Raw genomic sequence first — 24367 nt, forward strand, 5'->3', positions numbered from 1 at the left:
AAGAAAATTCCAATCGAAACTTCGCCCGAGAAATTATCATCGCTCGACATCGATCGAAGGGAAAAAAAGAAACAATCACAACTCGAAAATCGACAATTCGATTCCATCATTTCCCGCCCCTCTTGCTACCATACGAATTCCAATCGCATGTGGATCCTATCGCATCCACATCTAACAACACCCGGACCACAAGTCTCGAAACGAAAGAAACTCAATCGAATCGCCCTCCCCCGTGATAAATCAACGGGGTGGTCGCATCCCATCCGTCCATCTCCTCGTTCGACTGCGCGGCTCGCCTCTGACAATTCAAGACGAGAGTGCTGTGCCTCGGGCTGCTGGGCGCGGATCTGCAGCTCGTCTGCGCGATCCCCGCCGACCCGAGGCGGAAGTTCTTCGCCCCTCCTTCGCAAGAGAGACAAGCCTCGTTCCCTAACGTCCAGTTGAGATGCCTGAACGCCTTCGAGTCCGCGTGGGATCGATGCCGGCCCAATTCTTTCGCGTCGATCCGCGACGCTTCCTGCACCCCCAGCTTCTCCACGCAGGGGCACGAGTTGCTCGACGATCTCCAATTATCGACGACGGCGCACGAATCCCCCGTCGCGGCGCGGCACATTTTCGCCTTGCACGGGCTATTGTCGATTATCGATTCCAATTGGGTGTTCGCGCGCGAGCATTTCTGATCCAATTGGTCCGAGCTCGCGAAACGCAGCCTCTTGGGCGACTCGCTGGAACACCTGACGAACGTCGATCGTACCAACGACTTGTTCTTGAGGGAGCTTCGCGGTATCAGAGGATTCCTCCTCGCGTGACCGTTCCTTCGATTCTCCCGTTCCCTGCTCCTCTCCTCCCCGAGGATCGGGTCCTCGCCGATCAGCCAGTACGTGAGACGCTCGCCTTTGCCTTTCATGGAGACCAGGCCCCTTTCCACTATCTTGAAACCGCCCAGTTGATCCAGCAGCTCCTTCGTCTCCCCGCTGCAGTGTATCTTTAAAGCTGCAAACGAGAGAAAAGGAAAAGTATCGGTATTTATAAATGGGGTTTGTGATTTCTTTTTCTCCTCTCTCTCTCTTCCTTTTATCTCTCGATATTTCGCGGTGAAAGCGATCGAGATATAATCACTCACGGGATCCGGTGGATTCCATGCGGCTGGCCGTGTTCACCGTATCGCCGAATAGGCAGTAGCGCGGCATTTTTAGGCCTACCACACCGGCGCACACTGGTCCTAAGCGAGAAGTAAAAGTGTGTCAGCTGTGGCTGAAAATCGTAGAGAGGGGTACACGCTCGTACGACTTGTATACCTGAATGTATACCGATTCGTAGTTGCAATTTATCCAGAGGCCTATGCCGAATGGTGAATTGTTTAATGGCGTCTAGGAGGCACAAGGACATGCTGGCAATTTCTCCCGCGTGCTGAATACCGTTTCGTATAGGTAGGCCGCTTACCTGTCGAAAAACAAATATCTCATTCCGCGTGAATGAACGCGTTTCGCGAATGTGAAACTCGGTGACGAGCGAGAAGAATATATTTTACGAATCTCGAGAAGAGCCTAATGATGAATATCTCGAGAGAGATATATTCATTCGTCGCAATATATTTTCGAGATCCGATATTTTTTTCCAATTATAAATGCTATCACATTGGCCACAATTTTGAATTGATTATAACGAGAAATTATCCATCAATCGTGACAAACTATTTTCATTGTATCCTCGAACAACCATAATTTACTTTTGCTCACCACCATGTAAGCGTCTCCAATAGTCTCCACTTTGTACACGTCGTAATTTTCTATCGTCGAATCGAAGCAGGTGTACAAATCGTTCAGAAAGTCTACCACCTGCGAAAAAGAGAACGAAGAAGAAATTTGAGGCGTTGATTGTAGAGTAAAGTGTCCCTAAAATTATTATAGAAGTATCGTATACTTTAGAGGAATTAGAGAAATCACCTGCAGAGGTGTGCTTTCGGCGGACATGGAGGTGAATCCTACGATGTCGCTGAAATAAATGGTGACGCTGTCGAAGCTTTCCGCCTCCACTTTGTGCCCCCGTTTCAATTGCTCGGCCACGTAACGCGGCAACATTTCGTACAGCAGGGCGTCTGAAAATTGAAAACGCTCGGTTTAAGTAATAAATATAATTCGATGGGATACGATACGATTTGAGAGTCGAGCGAGAGTGTTCAAGCCGAGTCTTAAAAACCTGTTTTCTTCTTCTCTTCCGTCAATTGATCCGTTCGCTCGTCGACGAGGGCTTCCAGATTATTCGCGTATTTCTCCATCATGGCCATCATGTTGTCGAATATGTTTGGCTTCCTGAAAAAAAAAGAAAGAAAAATAAAAAAAGATTCATCTCTCGTTCTTATCGTTTTATCCGGGAGTATATTTTATTTGAGCGTCTTGTCGATTTGTATGGACAGTCTACTTTATTATATTTACGAATTCCATTTATTTTAAAAATGATTTTTCGTTATTCGAATACGATTATTTCGCAAAATAAACGTCTAAAAATTCCATCGAGGATAAAATGTAATAAGAAGAAGAATTGTGGAAAGAATCGTTGGATTATTTGAATTATCGTACGATTGAAATATTCTCGAAAAGGAGTTCTCGTTGACAGTTGGAAATTGATCTTAAGCTTAATTCGAACGAATTAAACTTACATGCCCTTCCTAAGAGGTCTCAGCTTGTTCCTCACGATCTTGAAGTCTGGTCGGGCCTCGGGATCCTCGGCCCAGCACTCTATCAGACAATCGCGCACGAAATGGAAACAGTTCTCCAACTGGTTCAACGGTGGTCTGAGATAATTCAAGGAAAACAGAGTAGCTGACAGGGTGGAAACAAAAGCACGTAAAATTTAAGTAACTTCTGCCTTGGACAGATCGCGACTTCAATCGTAATACCTGAACGGTTCCGTGTCCGTTTCCCGCCCGATCACCTTCTTCAATATCTCCGAATCGGATAATTCCGTGATCCCGAACGGACCGTGCCTCCCTTGAAGCTCGTACAACACTATCGCGAAAGAGTAAACGTCCCCTCTTTGATAATCACGCGCTATCGGCTCTTGACTCTTCGTCGATCGTAGCAGTTCAGGCGCTCGATACAACAAACCTGTCGAATATATAAATTTTTTCCCTTTTCATATTCCCTTTCCCATTTCATTCGAATAAATGAAAATTAGATCGAATGGATGTGGAAACTTTTCGAAATAAGATTTATAAATCGAGATCTCGAATATCAACGCGTGTTTCATTTTATAATTATTTATTCAAAATGATTTATTTTTTGTATTATTATTATTTTCGAATATATATATTTTTTTTCCTTTTAAATTAGAGACTGAAAACTTTTCACGAATAAATGAAAATTAGATCGAATGGATCTGGAAACTTTTCGAAATAAGATTTATAAATCGATTATTTATTCCTCCAAAATAATATATTTATATTTATTTTTAATTATCTTATATTCTCTATTATTTTTAACCTCAAATTTTTTATCGTTGAACGTAAGAATTCAGATACAGCAAATCTGTCGAATATATATATATATTTTTTTCCCTTTTCACGAATAATGAAAATTAGATCGAATAGGAAACTTTTCAAAATAAGATTGATAAGTCGATTATTTCTTCCTTCAAAATGACATATTTATATATTTTATTCTTAATTATCTTTCTTAACCTCAAATTTTTTATCGTCGAACGTAGGTGAAATTGGTATATTCTTTTTGCTTACCGTGATACTTCTTCATAACGTCGCACGGTTCGCACTCGGCGTTCTTTTTGAACTCGTGCAATCCAAAGTCTGCCAGTTTTACGACCCATCGAGAATCCACCAAACAGTTCGACGTACTTAGCGAGCCGTGATATTTTATGACGGAATCGTGCAGATAGATCATGCCCTGAAAAGTAAGGGAAAGTAAAAGAGGGAAACTCTTGAAGATGAGCTTTGAATTCGATCGCGATGATTCGGATCAATCTCCTCGAAATCGAAATAGAAAATTCCTCCGAAGGTGGGATGGATCTTGGAAATCCTCGAAAACTTGAAACGAGCGTCAAGTTTCAACAAGCTTTTCCACGGAGAAACGAGAAAAGTTCGGCTATTGAATAAATTTGTGAAAATTTTCTTTTCAACTCGACTACCATACTGCTTCTCCATACGGGCCCCCGTAAGACGTATCATTTACTCCAAAAGTTTCCTCTAGGATCGTACCTATTCTGCTTCGTACCACCCTATAAAAAGTTTTTTGGCCAAACGTATATATATATATATATATATATAAACGAAATTCATTCAAAAGAAAACTTTTGAACCTGAAATTTAGTTTACTACTGTTAATCAAAAACAAAAAAAGAAAAAAAAAATAAAAGAAACTTCTTATTCTAATTAATTTATCAAAAGCAACAATTTAATTTACATTTCAAAAAACTTGAAAACTATCATACCAATATCCAGAACAATACGTACCCTGATTATATCTCCGACCAAGGACGCCATGAACATATTATCCAGCTTCATGTCCTCGTTCTCCAAGATATCCTGTTAGGAGAACGGAAAAAAAAAAGAGGGAAACAGAGAGAGAATTATAGGGAATTCCGGTGTTCGTTTCGTCTATTTAATTACAAACTTGATACCCTTGTCGGACGAAATTACCTTGAGACTTCCACGGGCACAATACTCGACGACGATGCATATGTTTGGCGGGTCGGTGCACGCCCCGATGAAAGCGTTCAAATTATCGTGTCGCAAGTCACGCATCTATGGAAACGATCCACTCTTAGTTCGCGCGCGATCTGGTCGGAAAAAGCTCGACCCTCCCCCTCCATTTAGGTCGCTCGAGAACCAGCGTACTCACCACTTTCAGCTCCTTCTTCATCTCCCGCGTAATCTCGATCGATTTCTTCCGAACCTTCTTCACGGCGAATATCCGCCCTTTGTAGACCCCTATTTGCGTGTAAATCATCGAATAACGAAAATCGGCGTCGGGATTCGAGCTTAGGGATACTTGGCTGGTTCTTACTATGGGCTGGGTCGTTGTCTGTGCAGGAAAAATATTTTTCGACGGTATTCGAAGATATTTAATGATGCTGGTATAATAACGATACATTTGGATATATGTGAGCGATAATATCTTTCTTATGCGATCGTTTCAATTTCGCAATAGCAGTTGCAGATCGAGTTGGATTTTGTTGTTAAATAATATTTAATTTTTTCGTCAAGTAATTTCTACGATTGACAATAAAATAGTTTTGAAAAGGATTCGTTTTGTACAAAATATATATATATATATATATATATATATATATATATGTGTGTGTGTGTGTATATTTTTTTTTTTAATTTTAGGATTTATAATTTTTGGAAAACGTGGGATAATAAAAAGTTAATTCGGAATAATAATAATAATACTAGCGATTTAAAATTTTATTTCAGAAAATAACATTTCATAAGAACACCAATTTAATAAATGACACGCCGTGTTTACGGCAAATTCCGTGTAACTTTCACACATTTGAACCATGAATAAGAACAAAAAACTTTACTTTCAAAAAAAAAAAAAAAAAAAAAAAAAAAATTAAATCAATTTCATCCTATATGAAACACCTCGTTTACGATCTTAAAATCGTTTCCATTGTATAATAAGAACGAGAGTATCGTTCAGGATTTGATAGCGGAATGTGTTGAGCTTCGAAAGTCCCGGGATCAATTGGGTCGAGGTAAATGACTGAAATAACAGGGAATTGGTATAAGAGTGGAGAGAAATGTAGAAACGATATTCAGAACGAAGGCAAGAGGTATTTACCTTAGAATTGCATTTGGTAGGCGCCTCGTTGATTCCCGACGACTCGTCTTTCTGCTCCTTGATCTGAATGTCTTTGTAATTCACCTTCCACAGTAGGGAATCCAGTTCCTGCTCGTACCTCCAATTTCTGTACAACACTAGGGCCACAGCAGCCATGATCAACAGAAATCCACCTGCTATTCCACCCACGATCTCTCCCGTGTGAGCTAAATCATTGCATCGGAAAATTTTTTTTTTTTATTTCTTCCTTCTTTCTCGATCCTTTTTGAATTGGTTATTATGTTCATACACAAACACTTCTCGCTTTTCTATTATCGAAATATTTTCGAGTCTGTTAATTTATTATCTTCTTTGAGAATTCTAATTTTTTATAACGTTAGTACCCAGATATCTATATATATATGTTTTTTTTTTTACTTATGAAAATTGAACGATTCTTGCCTTCCTATTAAAGATTTATTAAAATCTAACGGGAATTGCAAATATATATGACGTTTAATATCGATTTAATGTCAAGGATCACGATTTTATTATCAAAAATTTTCCAAGATGAGAGATTAAAAATCGTCAAAAATCGATACCCAATTCAAAGGCGAATTCGATATATTTTTATTTTCTTTTTAATTGTAATCCCCCTTTCAAACGTTTCACGTTTAAATCGGTCACGACCGTGGCGGCTGCCGTTTGTTGCACAATACGTAATCGCGGTTACGTGGTCGAGACACGTGGTATTCGATCTCAATTAAAGGAAACGAAAAAGGTATCCGCAGGATAGGGAGGGCGTTCTCCCCGCCCCTCGAACATTTACATATGTAAATTTTTTTTTAAGGTCGCCGCAAAGCCAAACTTTATGATATATTCCCGAACGATTGGCTCGCCATCTATATGAAATATCTTATAGGTGAAAGCTAACGAATGGTAATTCGAAAGAAGAGAGGGGGAGGGGGAAAGACCTCCACCCTGATCGCATCTTCACCGAATCGAATCGTTTCGATTATCGGGTGAACATTTTTACGTTTTCTACGTTCTGCGTTCGTCCTAACGCGCTTCTCGAGTAGAATTCTTGCTTTCACCTCGTTCCTCCATCTGCACCGTTGTAAACGTAAAAATAAAAAAGAAAAAAGAAAAAAGAAAACAAAAAGTCGCGGAATTGATTTATCGTTATTGCAATAATCGAATAAATTAAAAGAGAGAGAGAGAGAGAATGAAGAAAGATAATAATAATAATAATAATAAAATTGTAAATATACACGTACACGTGCATTTTTCACCGTGGTAACCGCAATGAGGCTCGGCGATCGGTGGCCCGTCACCGATCCACGAAATGTCCCTCGTCAATCGAAGTATCTGCAAAGTGAAACGTGGTGGAATCGATAAACGAAAGCGACGAAAGGTGGCCTGGGACCAACGTAAAAAGCGTCATTGAAAAATCAGTTAATGCCTTACCGGCAGATTCGTGCCGTTCTCTTTTCCCACAAAGTAAGCTATGGGGTATAAACCGTGTCCCTTTGTCGGCCGATTGTCCAGCGCAATCAGAGTGTAATTGCCTTCAGCGTCACCGTTTTCGTCCATGTACACCATATATCTGTACAGATGATGTATCATGCAACAGGCGGGGCGTCGTAACCTGCGCTTTACAAGCGCTAAAAGTCCTCGTAAATTGCGCAAAGGAACCCGAGATGCGTTATTTTCCTTCCCAATTTTATATCATCATATTTATTTATTCTCCCCGCACCTTTTTTTTTTCTCTCTTATTAATTGCCGAACTTTTCTCTTCTTCTTCTCCTTCTTTCCATCCAGTGGTTAAATTAATACTTTTTTTAAAGAAATATTACGCGACTAATTTCGCACGCGCGTCTCGAGATCGTATCGAGACTGAAAGGAAAATTATCCCGAGAATCGGGAGAGCGTGGATAGCGGCGTGAAAGCCCCTTAATTATTTCGTAGGGTCAATTATCATTCTAGACGCTTGCGTCATCGTAATAATGGTCGCCTCTGCTTTATTGGCCTCGCGCACTTTAAACTGTCTCACGCGGCGAATAAATATTTCCACGGTGATTCAGGTGAACCGAATACATATGTTACACTGTACATATGTTCTCCAATTGCTCGATAAATAATACCATCTATTACGATCTCGAGGGGATTAAGTTTATTCAGTTGATTCAATTTCAAATGCCGAGAGTTTCATTTTCGGGATCGAAATAAAATTATCCGCGATATCGACGAGATATACCTTATATCTACGTTATCAATCGAGCTTGTAACATTGCTCGCAAACGTTTCTCTATTGAAAAATTAAAATATGAATCGAAAAATAAAATGTCGTTGTGGAAAATTCATTCTCGAAAAATATTCACGTACAATATTTCAGTCTTCTATATGATCCAACAATCTTTCAGATTTTACAACGAGTAACACATCTCGTTCATCTTCTCCCTAACCATTGAATCGAGATCGACTACATTATATAAAATTTCACAGATTAAAATTCCAATTCTTTCTTTCTGCATCGAGAAAAACATTTCTGTCCGCCATTTAAAATCAAAGATACGCGAATTTAATTCTTATTTTTACATCGAAAATCACCGACCTCGTCTCATAACTCTCCTCTTAATCATCGAACCGCGAGATTTCCGCTCGAAGATAGAAGACGGATGACGGATCGCCGTCGTTTCCGTCTTCGTCGACCCGGTATCCGCTTAATAATCGCTTCGTCGAAAATCGCGCGATATCTGCCACGTCCCTTTCGGCGTGCTTTTTTCCCGACGAAACTGATTTGCATAAAGGGAGAGGGGGGAAGGGCCGATATACGTACCCCATGGCGCTCCGATAATGAACGCCGTAAAGAGTCGCCACCAATTCTCGGCCATTTCTCGGATCCCGATCCTCGTCCAGAGCTTTTAGCAACGATCTCTCGTAGAGGTGCACCGCGTCGTACAGATACGCCGTCTCCGGCACGATCTGCCTTATAACACAAACAAAACGATTACGTTTAAGAAGTCGAGATGACGGTCTTCCATTTGCGCGCTCCTCCGTGGGAATTTTCTACACGGTGTTTTCTTTTCTTTTTTTTTTTCTTGGAAGTGGCGCTACGGAGGATGGATATGTGTATATACGTACGTGATAGATCCATAGTTTCTTTTTTGTTTTCGTTCATGCTTGCATTCGATCGTAAATATTGTGGAATACGAATGGAATCGGATTTATATTGAATTCAATGGAATATTAATGATGTTAAAAGTAAGAATAATAATATCCGTGAATCTTTAACATCTATCTCTCGTATATAGATTTTAAATTACTTAAAATATCGTTGATTGTGAGAAAATGATAAACATTTTGAATAGAAATTTCTGAACGGAAATATAGACTCAATCATTGCCAATTTAAATTATACATTATAAATATACATTAATTATTACATATATTATTACATTATCTCGTATATAGATTTTAAATTACTTAAAATATTGTTGGTTGTGAGAAAATGATAAACATTTTGAATAGAAATTTCTTTGAACGGAAATATAGACTCAATCATTGCCAATTTAAAGTATATATTATTACAGAGAATTAATTTAAAACTGTTTTAGAGAATCTTTATTCGAATCATCCATATTTGAATTGTAATTCGAATACAAGTGTAATTGTTGGATTAATTTTTTGTTTCCAATATTCATATTATTATCCGTGCATGAAGAGTAAGCGGTATTGTAATAGTCACCTGAATGATCCCACCCATGTTGGCGAGGGGATTGGAGAAGTTGAAGGGCGGCTTCTGCCTGTACAAGTTCACCATGCGCGTGAAGTTGGTGGAATAAATGGGCGCGGATGCAACCACGCTGAAATAGCTACGATACGCCTTCAGGATCGAGGAGTTTGTCTTCCTCTGCCATAAACCACGGAAGTACTTGTCCGGCCGTTTCTCATCGTATTGCTCGATATCGACACCGACCACCCAGTACTCACCTGCGCCACCAATCATACGCGATATACTTTCTCTCCGCGAACGAACGGAGAATGTAATGAGAAATTTATAGGATCGTTAGGATATCTCGCGCGGAAATAATTGATGGTAATGAAAAGAAAAGAAAAAAAAAAGAAAAAAAAGAAAGAAATAATTTCCCCTCTCGAGAGTGAAAAAGGGCTCGTGCAAAATTTTTCATCGTATTTCTTCGAGATTAATCGAAAGCGGGGAAAGTATGTTTTAGTAAAGCTTGATCCAGGGCGAATATTATTAGATTATCTAGTGACACTGCTCTCTGGTATATGTACCTGATTATGCTACAGCGGATTTATACCTTTTTCCAAGAGCTTCTTCTCATCCAACGCCATCAACAGCCCCATGTGCTCGTAGTAATTGCCTAGAATCACGTAAACTGCAACAAAATTACGTTTATTCGATTATTCGAATCCATCGACGATGGTGACGAAAACTGTTCCTTTTAATCCTCTCATTTATAACTCAACAGCTTTATAATTTTCTTTTTTTTGTTTTCAACAAAATATACACAAGTTGAGTTATTTATAAAAATTCGTAAATCTAACGACTGAAACTCTTCGATTATTTCCTGGCAATCGACCCGAAACGGGTCAATCGTTGTTATTTTTAACAATACTGAATGGAAAACGCGCGCATAATTAACAGACGAATTACGAGCAGTATCTATTCACCGTGCGAAATTTTTAACAATCGTCACATGCGGGCTAAACAATTCCTCCTATGGAAGAATGCGGGTGGACTACTTTCAGTGTACGCGATTTGGAACAAGATCTTGTATTCTCATTTAGTAGTTTTTCTTTCTTAACAGTTAAAGAAAATGGCTCGATTTTGCTACTCACTTCGAGTTTCCCTATAAGTCTCGGTGACGTATCTGTGGAACGGATTGGTCATGTGCGTGACGTGGTATGGCTCTTCCCAACAGCGAATAAAGTTCACTGTCACACCGGCCGCCTCGAACGATGCCAATATAGTCTCGGCGATCGTTGACATTTTGTTGAATTCGAACAGGGTCGAGTTCATGTACATGAACGTCACCTGAACAAATTACGAAAAAGAAAAAAAGAAGAAGAAGAAGGAGGAGAAGGGATGGACTCGTCGTGTTATGAAAGATTGCGTCAAAATAGTCAGATTTGATTCGTATAATTGATCGTTGAGAGTGAAGATGTTTGAAAAAAAAAAAAAAAATAGATACTTTCAAGAGTAATCTTGGGAAATTTTATATATTTGATTCAAAAGAAAAGGGAAAGAATCGATGAAATTGAACACGATCAATGACACGTACAATTGTTTTTCTTTGCTTGGAAAAAGAGATATGAGATTTTTGATTAAAAATATTTCTTTTCGAATTACTGATTAAATTAACATTAGTGTAAAACAGGGAAGCAATTTGAATATTTATGTCTCGACATCGATATTATATCAAGAGAATGCAGGGATTGAGAAACGTTAATATCTCTTTCAATATTATTTTTATTTCTATTTTATCAAGTATCAAACTTATAATTTCGATCTCCAGTCTCGTGTTAGGATTTCAAGTTTCTCGAGATATACAATGATTGTTCGACTTACTTTAGTCCAGTTGAAGGCCATCAACACGGAGACCACGGATTTAGAGATTTGGGTATCGGGCGGCCTCGTTCTGGCGAACGTAGGGAACTCCTTCTTGTTGGAGGTCTCTCGATGGGTGCAAAACTGAAAAGCAAAAGGACGAAACATTTTATTAGCCAAAGCTGATAACTATCGATGGGATATTTCGAGTAAAACTGGATAACAGGGAGAAACGGCACACGTGTATCGAGCAAGTCTCGAATTTGCATTGGGTTTCTAGGTTGGTCTATTACCAGGTTGGAAAGCGAGGGACACGTGTAATGCGAGTGATTACTGTGTCAGCTGGACTCGTAAAGCGTTTATAACGGTCCCTGTGGAAAATCGAACAAAAGGGGGAACGAGCATGATGATTTACGACTCGTGTCTCGCTCGACACTTGACTTGTATCAATTAATCCACGTTGTGTTACATTTTGATAATGTTATTTATATCGACTTATTCAAAACGACTGGTTTGGAGAAATGTTCGTCGAGTCGTATTTTCTAATTTTCATAAGGGAAGAGTTTAAACGGAAAATTAAATTTGTTGTTTCCTTTCCGTGTATGAGTAAAGAGAAAAAATTTAATCTTGAAAATTTCTCTTCTTCTTTTTCTTCTTTCAAAGTATTTTTCATTAGACAAGAAGGAAAATTTATTAAATTTTCTCTTTTCTGATCTCGAATTGGATCATGTAACACAAAAAGCTACAAAAAAAAGTATTTCTGTATCGTTTAACATATAATTTTTCTACTAATTAATTACGTATTCAAGTATATTATATTTCGTGTCATTTAATATTTTACATCTGTACAAATTGGATATTGTGAATATGAAATGTTAAACATGGCAAAAAAAAAAAAAAAGAAGAGAGAACATTCGAAAAATACGAGTATACGTGCAAATACTTCTTTTTTTTTTTTGTAACCAATGTATTATGTAAAGGACAAGTATAGAAATCGAACGTGAAATCGATACGTATCGAAATGAAATTGAGTAGTCCCTTTCCCTCGACATCGAGACGAGTTATTGTGCGTATCTTCAGCGACAAGTCGATTAATTTCGCACGAGTCCATTCGAAATCGTTTAACTGACGTTAAACGAATCATGAAACAGCTTATATCTTTAGACAACGAAAAGGAATATATATTCGATGATTTGAATAATTTTCAGACAGAAAATGGATGGATTCTTTTCTCTTTCCGATCAATTAAATCTATCTCCAAGATTAAAACGTATTGAATCACATCTAAAGATAATTTCATCTTTCTCTTTATTTCAAAAAAAGCTTCTCTTGTCTATCCTCTATCTTCAATTATTCATTTTTTCTTCCTACGAAATCCCCATTGTTCATCTTCTATTAAAAGATAAGAGCTTCTCAAGATTCTCAAGTTACTCGTCTCGATCCAAAAAGAAAAAAAAAAAAAGAAAACTTCGATTATATTTCATGTATAACTTTATTCTTTCGTTCACGTCTGAACTTCACTGATCACGCCTCTTAATGCCACGTATTAATTACACGGATAAAAATCTTGACAGGGTATTTCGTTCGAGTGTCGAGTTTTATGAAGTCATCATTATCTTATCTCACTTTCTTGTCGTAACATTGTTCCTCATCTTTTTAACACACTCTTTAAAAATTGATCAGATTGATTTTTGATAAGCACAAAAAATAATTGTGAAACAAAAATCGCCGAGTTGTGACGCTTTTCGTATCGAATTTACGTGGGAAAGAAAAAAAAACCAGAAGACGCGAAAACGTGAAAACTCTCGTGTATGTGTCTCTTTCTCGGTAAAGTTCACGAAGCGAGTGTATACAATATTATCATCTAACAGCAGGACAGGAAATCTCCATGTTCACTTTATCCTCATGTATATATTTATTATTAATATTAACGATGTCAACGATCATTTTCTATATTTTGTTGAATATTCTTCATCATCGAATCATTTGTTTGAATTTACGGACTTCCTATTATTGTATTAATTATTATAAATATATATATATAATACATACAACGACAAAATTAAAATTAAAATTTTCCTTCATCATTAACATCGCTATTTCTGTTAAAAATTCTTATAAATACATATTATTGAACTTAACAATTACATAAAAGTTGCAGACATCGAGAAATTTCAACTAATTTGCCCGAGATATTTGCACCAAGATCTTCAATCGTTTGATTGATCGAATTCGAGGAAAAATGTTTCCTTCCTCAACCCTTGCAGAGTGCAGGATTGAACGTCACAACAGATACATAAAAGTGGTTGGTCCGACGACTCCGTGGCGGTGAATGGGTTAAACGTGTCGTAACCTCGGTTGTCGCACATTCGTATTCACGGGTGGTGGGGCGAATAATTTATTTGCTCGGTGTTGTTGGCCTGCCAGCTGCCGTGTAGCTCGAAGCCGCGCATTGCACCGCCAGATCACGTCGGTGTACAAGCGAAAAAACGATCGAACGGGACACTTTGGCCGAGGGGGGGGACCGTTCGTCGTTAATGCATAGGTGCACGGCTCCTTGATTTAAATAGAACGCGGGGCCGAAACTCTACTTTTCGGTCGAGTATCCACTGTTCGCGTGGATCTTGAGGAAAAGAGTGTACGAAAAGGATCGATTTGCGGGATGAAAGTCGATAAAATATTTTTGAAAGAAATGAAAATATTTTGGATTTTAGAAGAATTGTAATGGAGTTATAGTCGTCGAATCGCGATTGCAAAGATTTTAAATTTCTCGTTTTAATTCTTATATCTTAGAGATTTTAATCAGTCTGTTTGTAATTCTCAATGAGATACGTTTTTTTCAAGCGTTTCATGTTTAATCACAGTGAATAATTCAAGGGATTGTTTTGATCGATTTCATTTCGATTATGTAACAAAATTGAAAGCATACATATATAACTTGTTGACCAAAGCGCTTCCAAAGTTGAATACTTCCAAAACAACGAGAAGAAGAAATTTATGTCTAGAAAAGATTTTTCCAGCTTTCGAATTGCAAGCTCTTAAAGTCGATGCATTTACATAATCGAGAAAGCTTTTCGTATCAAAGATCGAGGAAGTATATTTTTCTTTACTTCGATCAGACTATTAATTTTGCAAGAATTAAAAAAAAAACAAAGAATTTAAAAAAAAAAAAAAACAACAATTACTCGACCGATTAAAATTCTCATTGTCACCTTCTCGAAACCTCTTGTCTCGTATCGAGGAGAATAAGAGGAGCGAGTCGAAACGTAACGTGAAAACCTTACGCATTAACTTAAAGACACAATTGGGTCACATAGAGCGGAGCCCATAGAGGCGGAGAAATCTTTTGTATTAAACAGGAGAGGTTCGTTAACGGAGAATAGAATGGAAATATTCCAGTTGACTCACGTTCACTTGGTACGTTCAACCAAAGCCACGCCGCACACTTGGATTCTTTGCCAAGGCTAAGAAAGAGAGAAAATACACGCAACTTACGTAAGATATCATTGGAAGGTTGAAAGCAGCGGCCATTCTTCCCTCGTGGATGCAGGTTTCCTGCGGCCCTATGTAGGCGCTGATATTCCTCGTCCAAAGATCGGCGGTCATCAGGATGCTGGTCTCCTCCTCGCCATAAGTTTCCGCGACAAGGAAGTCGAGCTTGTGCCCACGTCGACCGAGCTCACCTGCGTTCACCTACCAAGTCGAGCCATCATCTATAACATCCTTCCTTACCAGGAATTCAATTCGATCTCAATCCACCCCATTGGATAGGCCATTTCACCCTAACTAAAGCAAATTTTGAATTCTCGTCCAACAATTTTCACTCGACTCGAAGAAAGACGAGAATTAATTTTCTTTTTCATCTTACTTTATTTTTTAGAAGAGAAACAAGGAAGGGATAAAGGGATTCCAAAAATTTTATCGCTTTTAATTATCTGCTTCCGTGCTAATTGCGGTCGGCCGATGTATCACGTACGGGGAAAAAATAAGCGGTTCAATTACCTCCTCCACGGCGAGCGATATGGCGCCGGATATCCGGTAACCAGGACGCTGATACTCAAAGTCCCCTGGACGCCTTTTCGAGCCGGTGATGTAGCCGAGGGTGAACGTCTCGGCGTAGACGCCCTTATCGAGCAAAATGTGGATCGCCGTTAGTAACAGACAAGCCCTCTCCACGCTTGCCAGTTGCATGCCCAGTCCCGGAACCTTTGCACGTTAATTCCCTTTATTTTCTTGTAACTGATATCCTTCGTCCTGATCCTGATTATCATTGTACTTTTCTACTAAACTAAGAAAATATTTTTCTACTAAACTAAGAAAATTGAAAAAAAAGAAAAAGAGCGAGAAACCGAGCTTAAAGATTTATTCCTCGAATATTTTTCCCACCTTCAAGATATTTCTCATAAATCATGATGTGATTAAATTAAATTTTAATCGATCGAATCTTATTTGTATCCATCCGAGAAAGATCCATCGATCTTGTTGTTCGTTTCACGATTTTACGAGCACAATTACATTCTTTTATTCTCTAAAGCAAAGGGCAAACGACTATTCCATTTCCCTCCCCCTTGTTTTCTTTTTGCATACACTGTCGTAAATCTCTCTCTCTCTCTTCCTCTTCCTCTTCGAAAGCTCGCTGTTTACCTCCCCCCGAGCAAAAGTCAATCTTTCGACGGTACACGTAGCGGTATCGTTGCATAGTTGCTTTTATTTGCAAACACCGTCCAATAAAAGCTCCAGCTTGCGGACGAAAGATACAGGCAGGGTATAATGGACGAATCCGGTAAGCTCAACAGGGGTTGCAATAAACACCATCGATCTCCTACGGCGCGCTTTCACTTCCTCTTCCTACTGTTCCGCTACTCTGTTTCCGCTGCTAACAACCGCTACCAATATCCTTTCCCCGCAACTGCTCATGCTTCGAAGCAGTCACAGCTTGCAAACGAGATCCACCGGTGTATCTCTCGCCACTTTGATCGATCACGAATTTGGATCCATTTTCAGAAGGAAACTTGTTTCGAGAAAGAATACGATTCTATCTTTTTTCTTTTTTCTTCTTTTGATGTATCTTTTTTTTATCTCGTATTCGTCCATTATTCCCCATCCCCTTCAAATCACGATTGAAACGCATCGAACCGTGCTCGAAGAAAGCTTGGATGCGGATTTCAGCCCAATTCCGAGGAAAAAGTTGGACTCGCGATCGAAAATCGGTATATCGATCTATGGCGATAACTTAATCTCCGTTTCTTTTCCCGATTCATTTTGGCAAGTTTTTAAACTCTTTCCTTCTAAAAATTGACAGCAACCTTGTACGATTTCGATTGTGTAACACACGTCTGGCGAACATGTTCGAAGTCTTGTTTAACGACCTCGTCGTCGTTTTTTGACGCGTTATTAAAAATAGAGCGCTCTATTAATAATGAGCGAGAAAAGGAATACGAGCGGTGTTTCTACGATGGGCATTGAAAACACGGTTACGAGAATTGGAATAAAATTAGAACGCGATGTGAACACCTCGTTAATGCCAGCCTTTGCCCAGACTCTTACTCGGTTTCTATTAATCTCAGATCGGGTTAAAAATTCGAACGCAATTTTGCGACGGAGGTGGACGTTGAAATTATAAAAAGATAATGCAAATCAGATGTAAGATTAATAAAGAGAAAATTAGGATAATCGGAATATTTTGTAATTTACGAGTTTGCTTATTGCAAAAGTAAAAGTTGTGTGGATTAAATGTAGGGAAGATCGGATTCTTCGAAACTTTTGTTCAAATTTGATCAACGCGTGTACTCGTTCCCATCACTACCGATACCGCTTTAGGGATCTTTCGGTTTCGATTTCGTCACAGTGACGAATAGCGCGACTTTCGTTTCCCCCCAGTGATAATTAACGAGGTGCACGGGTTTATTAAGTATATACACGAAAGCGATGGCGCCTAAGAAATTAATTTTCCATGGTTACACCGGCCACGACTCGATCGATAATTTGCTATATAACCGGCGAATAAATCGGCGACCGAAAGGCGCGTTTCCATTGGTCGAATTCAACGCGTCTCTTAATGCCACGCGTTAATTAAACGGATAAAAATCTTGACAGGATATTTCGTTTGAGCATCAGCTATAAAGACATCATTCCTTTATCGAGAAACTCATCTCGGTATTCATTGTTTCTGATTTTTTCCTTCTTTTTTTTTCCCCCTCTCCTTAAAAGCTATCAAGCCGCAAAATTTACCGTCGATTACCATTTTCTCATCTGATAAAATTCATTCAATTTCTTTCTGAATATTGGTTTTTTCAGATTAATTTTTCTGAACATTGAATATTGCAATTTACGAGTTTCCTCAATTATCGATAAACTCTTTATACTTTGGATATTTTGTATATCATGCGAATTCTGTATGTAAATATCGAAAATGACAGAATATTCTTTCTTCTAAAAAAAAAAAAAAAAAAAAACCCAATGAATTTTTGTTCTTTCAATTGCAATATCCACCCACTGAATTTTCTTCATCCAACGATTCTATTCTCTGCCGTGGAAAGCGACGAGGAAGGAGAGCGTTTGAGAGAGAGAGAGAGAGCAACAAACCTTCCATCGCGTTACTTACTCTAATTAACTCCCAACTGATTTGTACAAATTTCCGTTTCACGCGTTGCAAGAACACGCGGCTCAATTAACCCGTATTTCATGACGTCTTATTACGAATATCTCCGCTCACGCGGCTTTTACCGTGCGGCTGCCCACGTTCAATTTATTCGCCGCAGCGCTGTTACGGCGCCCTTAATTAAGTATTAAGAATTATCGGCCTTGTTACGTGCTATCGCTTCGACCAAATCACGTATTCGCCATTGTGACGAATCGTGACATCTCCCTCCCTCGTTGCAAATTTCCCTTCGCGAAATGTCGCAGCTTGCACGGAGAAACAAACTGGCTACCATTAAATTCTAGATGGAGGACAAATATCCGAGCAACGGACGAGTTATCACGCCTGTGTCGTGAGAAGATCTCGTGAATCTTCTTGTGCGGTGCGCACCTGGGCCTGTTTTGTAACTTCGACGCTTTATTTCCTTTTCTTTTTCTCTTTTTCCTTTTTTCTTTTCTTTTTTTTTCTTTTTTCGTTTTTGAACCTTCTTTCTCTCTCCTCTTCAGCTCGGCCGGGCGAAAAGAAGTCGCGACGGAGAAGTCGTAAACAGAGTTCGATATTAAAACGGGGCAGAAACAGATTTATGGCGTCGTGAACAATCGTCGTGGCACGGTTGTTATAATGGCGGATCTTTAGCGCATTTTTAATGAATCCGGGACTTTTTATTCCGCCGGCAACAGGTTAATCGTTGTGTTTTTAAATGCAAAGATGTTTCTTAAATGCAAGGATATGGAAAGAGGAGCTTCTACTTTTTTCTTTTCTCTTTTGTTTGTCTCCAAAGTTTGCTTTTATATATATATATATGTATGTCTTTCCATTTTCGGATATTCAGATGCATGCAAATGTGAATTCAGTCAGCGCAATATTTGATTAATTAATTTTACAGGGCGCAATGCAGGGGTGAATTCAGGGAAGAAGATTGTATTGAAAAAGATTATAAAGTATTGTGAGCACGATTTAAAAAGAAAAATATGCCAACAAGTATCAAGATATTATCGATGAATTATAATGTAACGCTCGAAATTTTATTTATCATGTATCGTTAAATATGCATAGTCAATCGGAGAGGAGTGAGATATAATACACGTTTCAATATTCATACGCAAGGTTTTTCGATTCTTCGAGTGCCCTCGTGAGTGACTTGTAATTAAATCGATTCTTAAGATGCTCCCAATACCTTGATAATTATTGGTTTCTGGATCCATATATCTTAATTGCCTTTCATTCCTTTCGAATCGCGGATAATTTTCTCGATAAAAAAAAAAGAAGAAGAAAAAAGGATATCCTGACAAAAAGCAGTATTCGAAAATTATATTCGTTATAAAATAACGAAAATAAAAGAACGCGCTTACATAAAAATTTCATTCGGACAGAAATCTCGTTCTTTTCGATTATTAAAAAAAAAAAAAAAGAACAAAAAGTGATAGAAATCGTTCAAGTGATAGAGATGCGTATTCGAAGCGACGAGTGTAAAAACTATCTTAATTTTTATAAAAAAAAAAAAAAAGAAACGTCGACTTTTGATTTTCGATTAATTCGTTCGAGTTTAAAGAAAAATCGTTTGTCGATTCTCTTCGATGAAACTACTTCTCCCGATTGAAAACTACTCGCAAATGATCGAGGCTCGCATTTATTCGAGGCGACGAGTACGGAAACGAGTATTTCGTGCACGAGAATCTCGTTGCGCGATATTCACCGCGCGTATTTCCGCTTGTCCCGGATAAATTTCCCGCCCTTATCGCTAAATAAATATTCCACCTAACGCGCGCTTTATCGCGGATAATCGTGGAGTACGTGTCGCGCGTGTACCGTCATAATTATATTCCTCTCGTTTCGTTTGCCCTATACCTGATGAAACAGGTGAATATCGAGAGAAAGAATTTTGATTTTTCTGAACATTGGGAAATTGAAGGAAGTTTGATTGAAAACCCCATCCATCCTGCTAATCGTTCTGCGAAACTGTTAATACATTTTCCCCTGGCAAGACAGAAATATTTCAACGAAATATATGCTTTCAGAGAATGATTGTCGATGATCCTCTAATCGTTGGAAAAATTCGGTTTTGGAAAATTTAAGAAACGATTTTTATCGAGAGAAGAAACGAGGCAGAAGAGGAAGCTCGATCCCCTTCGTTCTTTCGACCCCCTCTCCGATCCCCCTTGAGTGAAAATCCGAAGGAAAGGATTTCGTTTTCGAAATCCAACCAATGTCTGGCCAATTCGCAAGCCGTTGGACGAAGGTCGCAAGAGAAAGTAAATGTTGCACGGTTTTGTAGCACGTTTTTATTACTATTTCCTTGGATACGATATATCGACCGCCTCGGGTATTCCTCGAGCGCGCCACCAATTCGCCATGGTCTCGCGCCAATGTCCCTTCTACGAGCCCGCACGCATGTGCTGTTGCTATTACATATGTGGAACACGTTTGTCCATACCGGTGACTATATTTAGAAGTTTCTCGAAAGCGAACGTTACCGAATCGTGAATCGTGCATAAGGAAAATCCTCCACGAAATCTGGAGTGATGCGCGATCTCTTCGTTCACGATTCGATGCCGTTTTACGGCAGTCGTGGCTGGGCCATCCACAGAACAACAAGGCTAGCAAATCTAAATGCTCGTAATTTCCGCGTTGCTCTACCAGACGCGAATCAGTTTTTTTTATTCATTGGCCGATCAAATTTTGCTCGAGGATTCGGAGAAATAAATCGTTCGAGGAATAAAAAAAGAATCACGCGAAGGAAAAATAAAGAGAGAAAGAGAAAAAAAGAGAGAGACGAAGGTCAAGAATGCTGGAAACACACGCTGCAACCCGATGGAATAATGATAAGATCCGTCTCTTTTTCGTTCCTTTTCGTAATAATTTTTTATTACGGGAACGAACTCGGCCAGTAGCTTCTGCCATTAGATTGCGACGGGTGTATATTCTTGAATATGAATCGAGTCGGGGGGGGAATCCTTGTCGAACGGAAAGAATTTCTCAGAATTTTTGTCGAAGAGATCGAGTATTCCATTCCCGAGATAAAAACGAGCAACTCACGGAGGAATTATTTCCTCCGTGAAAATACGAGTTCGAGATATATATATATATATATATATATATATTGCCTTCCTTTTCTAACTCTAATTTGCAAACAACGCGCCCTTCTTCATTTTTTTCGATACGACACGTCACGATGGAAAGCTAAAATTAAAACGAAATGGGATCGTCTACGATGCACAGATCGACGACGAAGGTAAAAGCAACGGCGAGGAGATTCGCGAGGGGAGATTCTCGCGAGCGGAGAACGGAAAGTGGACTCGACGCGATCATGGGGGCCGACTTTCGAAAAAGGTGATCTCGGTATCTGTGTCACATGGTGTTACATAGAGAATTTTAGGCACGCCTCGATCCGATTGCGTCAATCGAAGCGCGTATACAGCCCACCATCGAGCCTCGAACCAATCGAAAGCCGTGCTTTCAATTTCTATTTGTCATACATTTTCCAATTAGACGGGAGCCGTTTCGAATCGAAACGATCGATAATCGATAGCCGCATAATCGTCGAAATAATCTCCGATCCGCTCGTTCCAAGAATAATTTATGAGCTTGAATTAATAATTATCATCGACTCGTAGAGCGAGTCGATCGATCATAGAAATGACGAGGCATCGTTGCGCCGTCGGATAAAATCCAGGGATCCAGGGATCGTGTGGAGATCTAGAGCGAACAGCGAAGGCGTTGCAAATCGATTGTGTGCAAATCGAAATAGCGGTCTCCCTGATACGTGAGATACTACGCTCTAGTTTCGCGTTATTGAAGCTTACGTTTATTTTCGTATAGACGGGCGTAGAGAAGGAAGACGGTCGAAGATCGACAGAGTCGCAACTCCTTTCCATTCGAAAATTTCTGCTCTGCATTTTCGAGATTGTTCTTACGTCTCGTCGTAAACTTCGAAAAACTGCAATCTCTTTTCATCGTCCCGAGTGTATTCCCCCGAGTGTAGATGGAATTTTTTCTCTTTTTATATATACGTATATATATATACGTATTTGTCTTCCCCCGTCATCGGCTAGGTAAATCGTTTCCTTTCCCTCGCGTTCTACCTCTAAGAGGAAGCTCTTCTCCCTTTCGAAGCTCATCAGAGGCGATATACCTCGTTTCAACCGGTAACTGGACTGAAACTTCTCCAGTTTCTATTTTATGTTTACGTCTCGGGCACAATATTACCGAGCACCCACGCAGCGGCGGCGGCGGCAACGCAAGCGCCCGAGTTCAAAGATATCTGTCATGTATTTTCTCGTCCCGATCGTCCCAAGACAATCCGTTATCCCGTCAGAGAGATATATAAATTACATTCCTACACTTGCTTCTCTTTAAATTCGGATCGTCGAAAATTATCGATGATAAAAATAATAATTTTTTTTCTCTCTTTTTTTTTTTAACATTACGAGCGAGCATCACGTATATTTGAACGTGTTCCTCTCCATTTATCTCCATTTACAAAAAAAAAAAAAAAAAAAAAATAAAGATAAAACGGGTTGAAGCAAGGTGAATCGATTCCGTGAAATTTCCATTAAAATTCGATATCGGTCGGGAGTATCGAAAAGAAAGAAAGAAAAGGAAAAAAAAAAAGAAAAAGAAAAAGGATTTCGTTAATTAACGATCATTCGTTAAAAAGTATCTCAATTAAGCTCCGATATGTAGCGGAAATATCAAAGAATCTGGCTCGGGATGAAAGTGCCGACTTGGTTAAATGTTCTCAGAATTCGGTTTAATCGGCGGCGTCCAAGTCGCAAATAGTTTTAATAGTTTCGAGGGCGAAAAGAGTGACTTTTTTTCTCTAAATTCGATTCTCTAAATTCTCTAAATCGATCGTCGATTCGATCGAGATCCTAGGTCGTGTGATTTATTGGGCCGAGTTTTCGTCGGCACGTGGCAACCCACCATTCACAACTTTTTACCAGTCCCCTTTTCACTCTCGCACTCTAAAACGATTTTCGTTTTATTTTATTTTTCTTTCTTTTTTTTTCTTCTTCCGGACATCTCGTCGAAGTATATCTCTAACTTATACTCTCGTTACGCTTATTCCTCTTTTATCTGTGCCTACGACGGCGTTTGTTTGTTACTTTTGGCCTACTTTATAATAGGAGCAGTGGTTGAGTGGAATTTTCAGCGAGTCCACAGTAGGAGGGAAACGTTAAAATTTATGGATTAAGAACAAGACGATGGGATAGATGGATTTAAGGAACTTTGTGGAACGTAGGAATGATGAACTCGAGGATTTTTCGATCTTTCTTCTCGATCGACTCGTTTAAACTTTTTTTTTTTCTATATCTAATATAACTATATAATCTAATATAATATTTTCTATATAATATAATAATATTTCGGAAAGATTAAACGTACAAAACTGTTGATAATAATATTTAATATCGATAATTTTATGAAATCTCGCCAAAATAACGAATATATTAATCGTTATTAATACATTCGAATAATTAATCGTTATTATATTGTTACGCAAAAAGAACCTTTGCAGAAAGATGTTAAAAATGATCTGAAATTTTATAAATCCGCCGTTAATTTTAAATAAGAAGCAAAGACACGTCTCTCGTAATCGTAACAACGGTTTCTTATATTTAACAATTTTGTTAAAATTGCCGAACAACAATTTCGTCTCTACCTAAATTCATCCTTAATGATAACAAGAATGAATGTACTTAAAAATCATCGCCTTACCTCTCGTCCTCGTAATTTCGTGCAACAATACTTTTCCCCGAAAATGCTATGAGACGATCCTCTCGAACACCGGTCGAGATTACGCGCACGCTCGCGATATCATTCCCCGGTTAAACAGACAGATATATAGCGCACCACGGTGGCAAACGCGTCGATCTCGATAAAAGTCGGAAGGAATTAAAGCATTCCGCGTGGAAGAATACTAGAATCTCGTAATTTAAATTCGCGGCCGTCGCGTGGTCCACGTGAGCGAGCGTGCAAGAATGCGGCCCGTAATCGCGGCGGTAAATCAAAGAAATGAAAAGCACACACGGTTACACCTATTTCCCCTTTCTGCATACCCCGCACAAATTCATTCACATTCGTCTCGTAAACAAAACTCCTCTCGTTTTCTCGCGGAGAGAAAAACGAAAGAAAGAAAGAAAGAAAGAAACAGAAATTAAATAACAACGCGATAGAAGCGTAACACACTTCTTTACTTTACTTTTCAAAACTTCTTTCGTTCGATTCAATTTTTTCACGTCCAACAGATAATTCTATCTGTGTCGTGGAATACAATTGGGATTTTTATACCGATTCCAACGACTTCCAATTTTTCACCGGGCAATTTTCATCGCGAGAAAAATACACGAAACGAAGGAGAAACGAGGCTCG

The 24367-nt window shown here is 39.0% G+C and overlaps 1 protein-coding gene across 1 annotated transcript; it reads right to left on the bottom strand.

Annotated features, from left to right (window-relative positions):
* Nucleotides 1–75: 75 nt before the first annotated feature.
* On the bottom strand, nt 76–24155 carry LOC122712372 (guanylate cyclase 32E). The gene is made up of 23 exons (XM_043931955.1): nt 23714–24155; nt 15358–15561; nt 14851–15048; nt 11377–11499; nt 10647–10842; nt 10106–10183; nt 9529–9773; nt 8620–8765; nt 7248–7386; nt 7058–7148; nt 5802–6007; nt 4854–5036; nt 4652–4756; nt 4466–4537; nt 3734–3899; nt 2900–3107; nt 2660–2794; nt 2200–2312; nt 1947–2098; nt 1740–1838; nt 1299–1443; nt 1124–1222; nt 76–993 (listed from the first exon to the last, which is right to left on the bottom strand). The coding sequence occupies exons 2-23, from the start codon at nt 15544–15546 to the stop codon at nt 212–214; spliced, it is 3870 nt and encodes a 1289-aa protein (XP_043787890.1). The 5' UTR covers nt 15547–15561; nt 23714–24155; the 3' UTR covers nt 76–211.
* Between the last annotated feature and the right edge of the window lie 212 nt (nt 24156–24367).

This window comes from Apis laboriosa, unplaced genomic scaffold (genome assembly GCF_014066325.1).
Source record: "Apis laboriosa isolate Shangri-la unplaced genomic scaffold, ASM1406632v1 scaffold1_cov151, whole genome shotgun sequence".
Classification (NCBI taxonomy): domain Eukaryota; kingdom Metazoa; phylum Arthropoda; class Insecta; order Hymenoptera; family Apidae; genus Apis; species Apis laboriosa.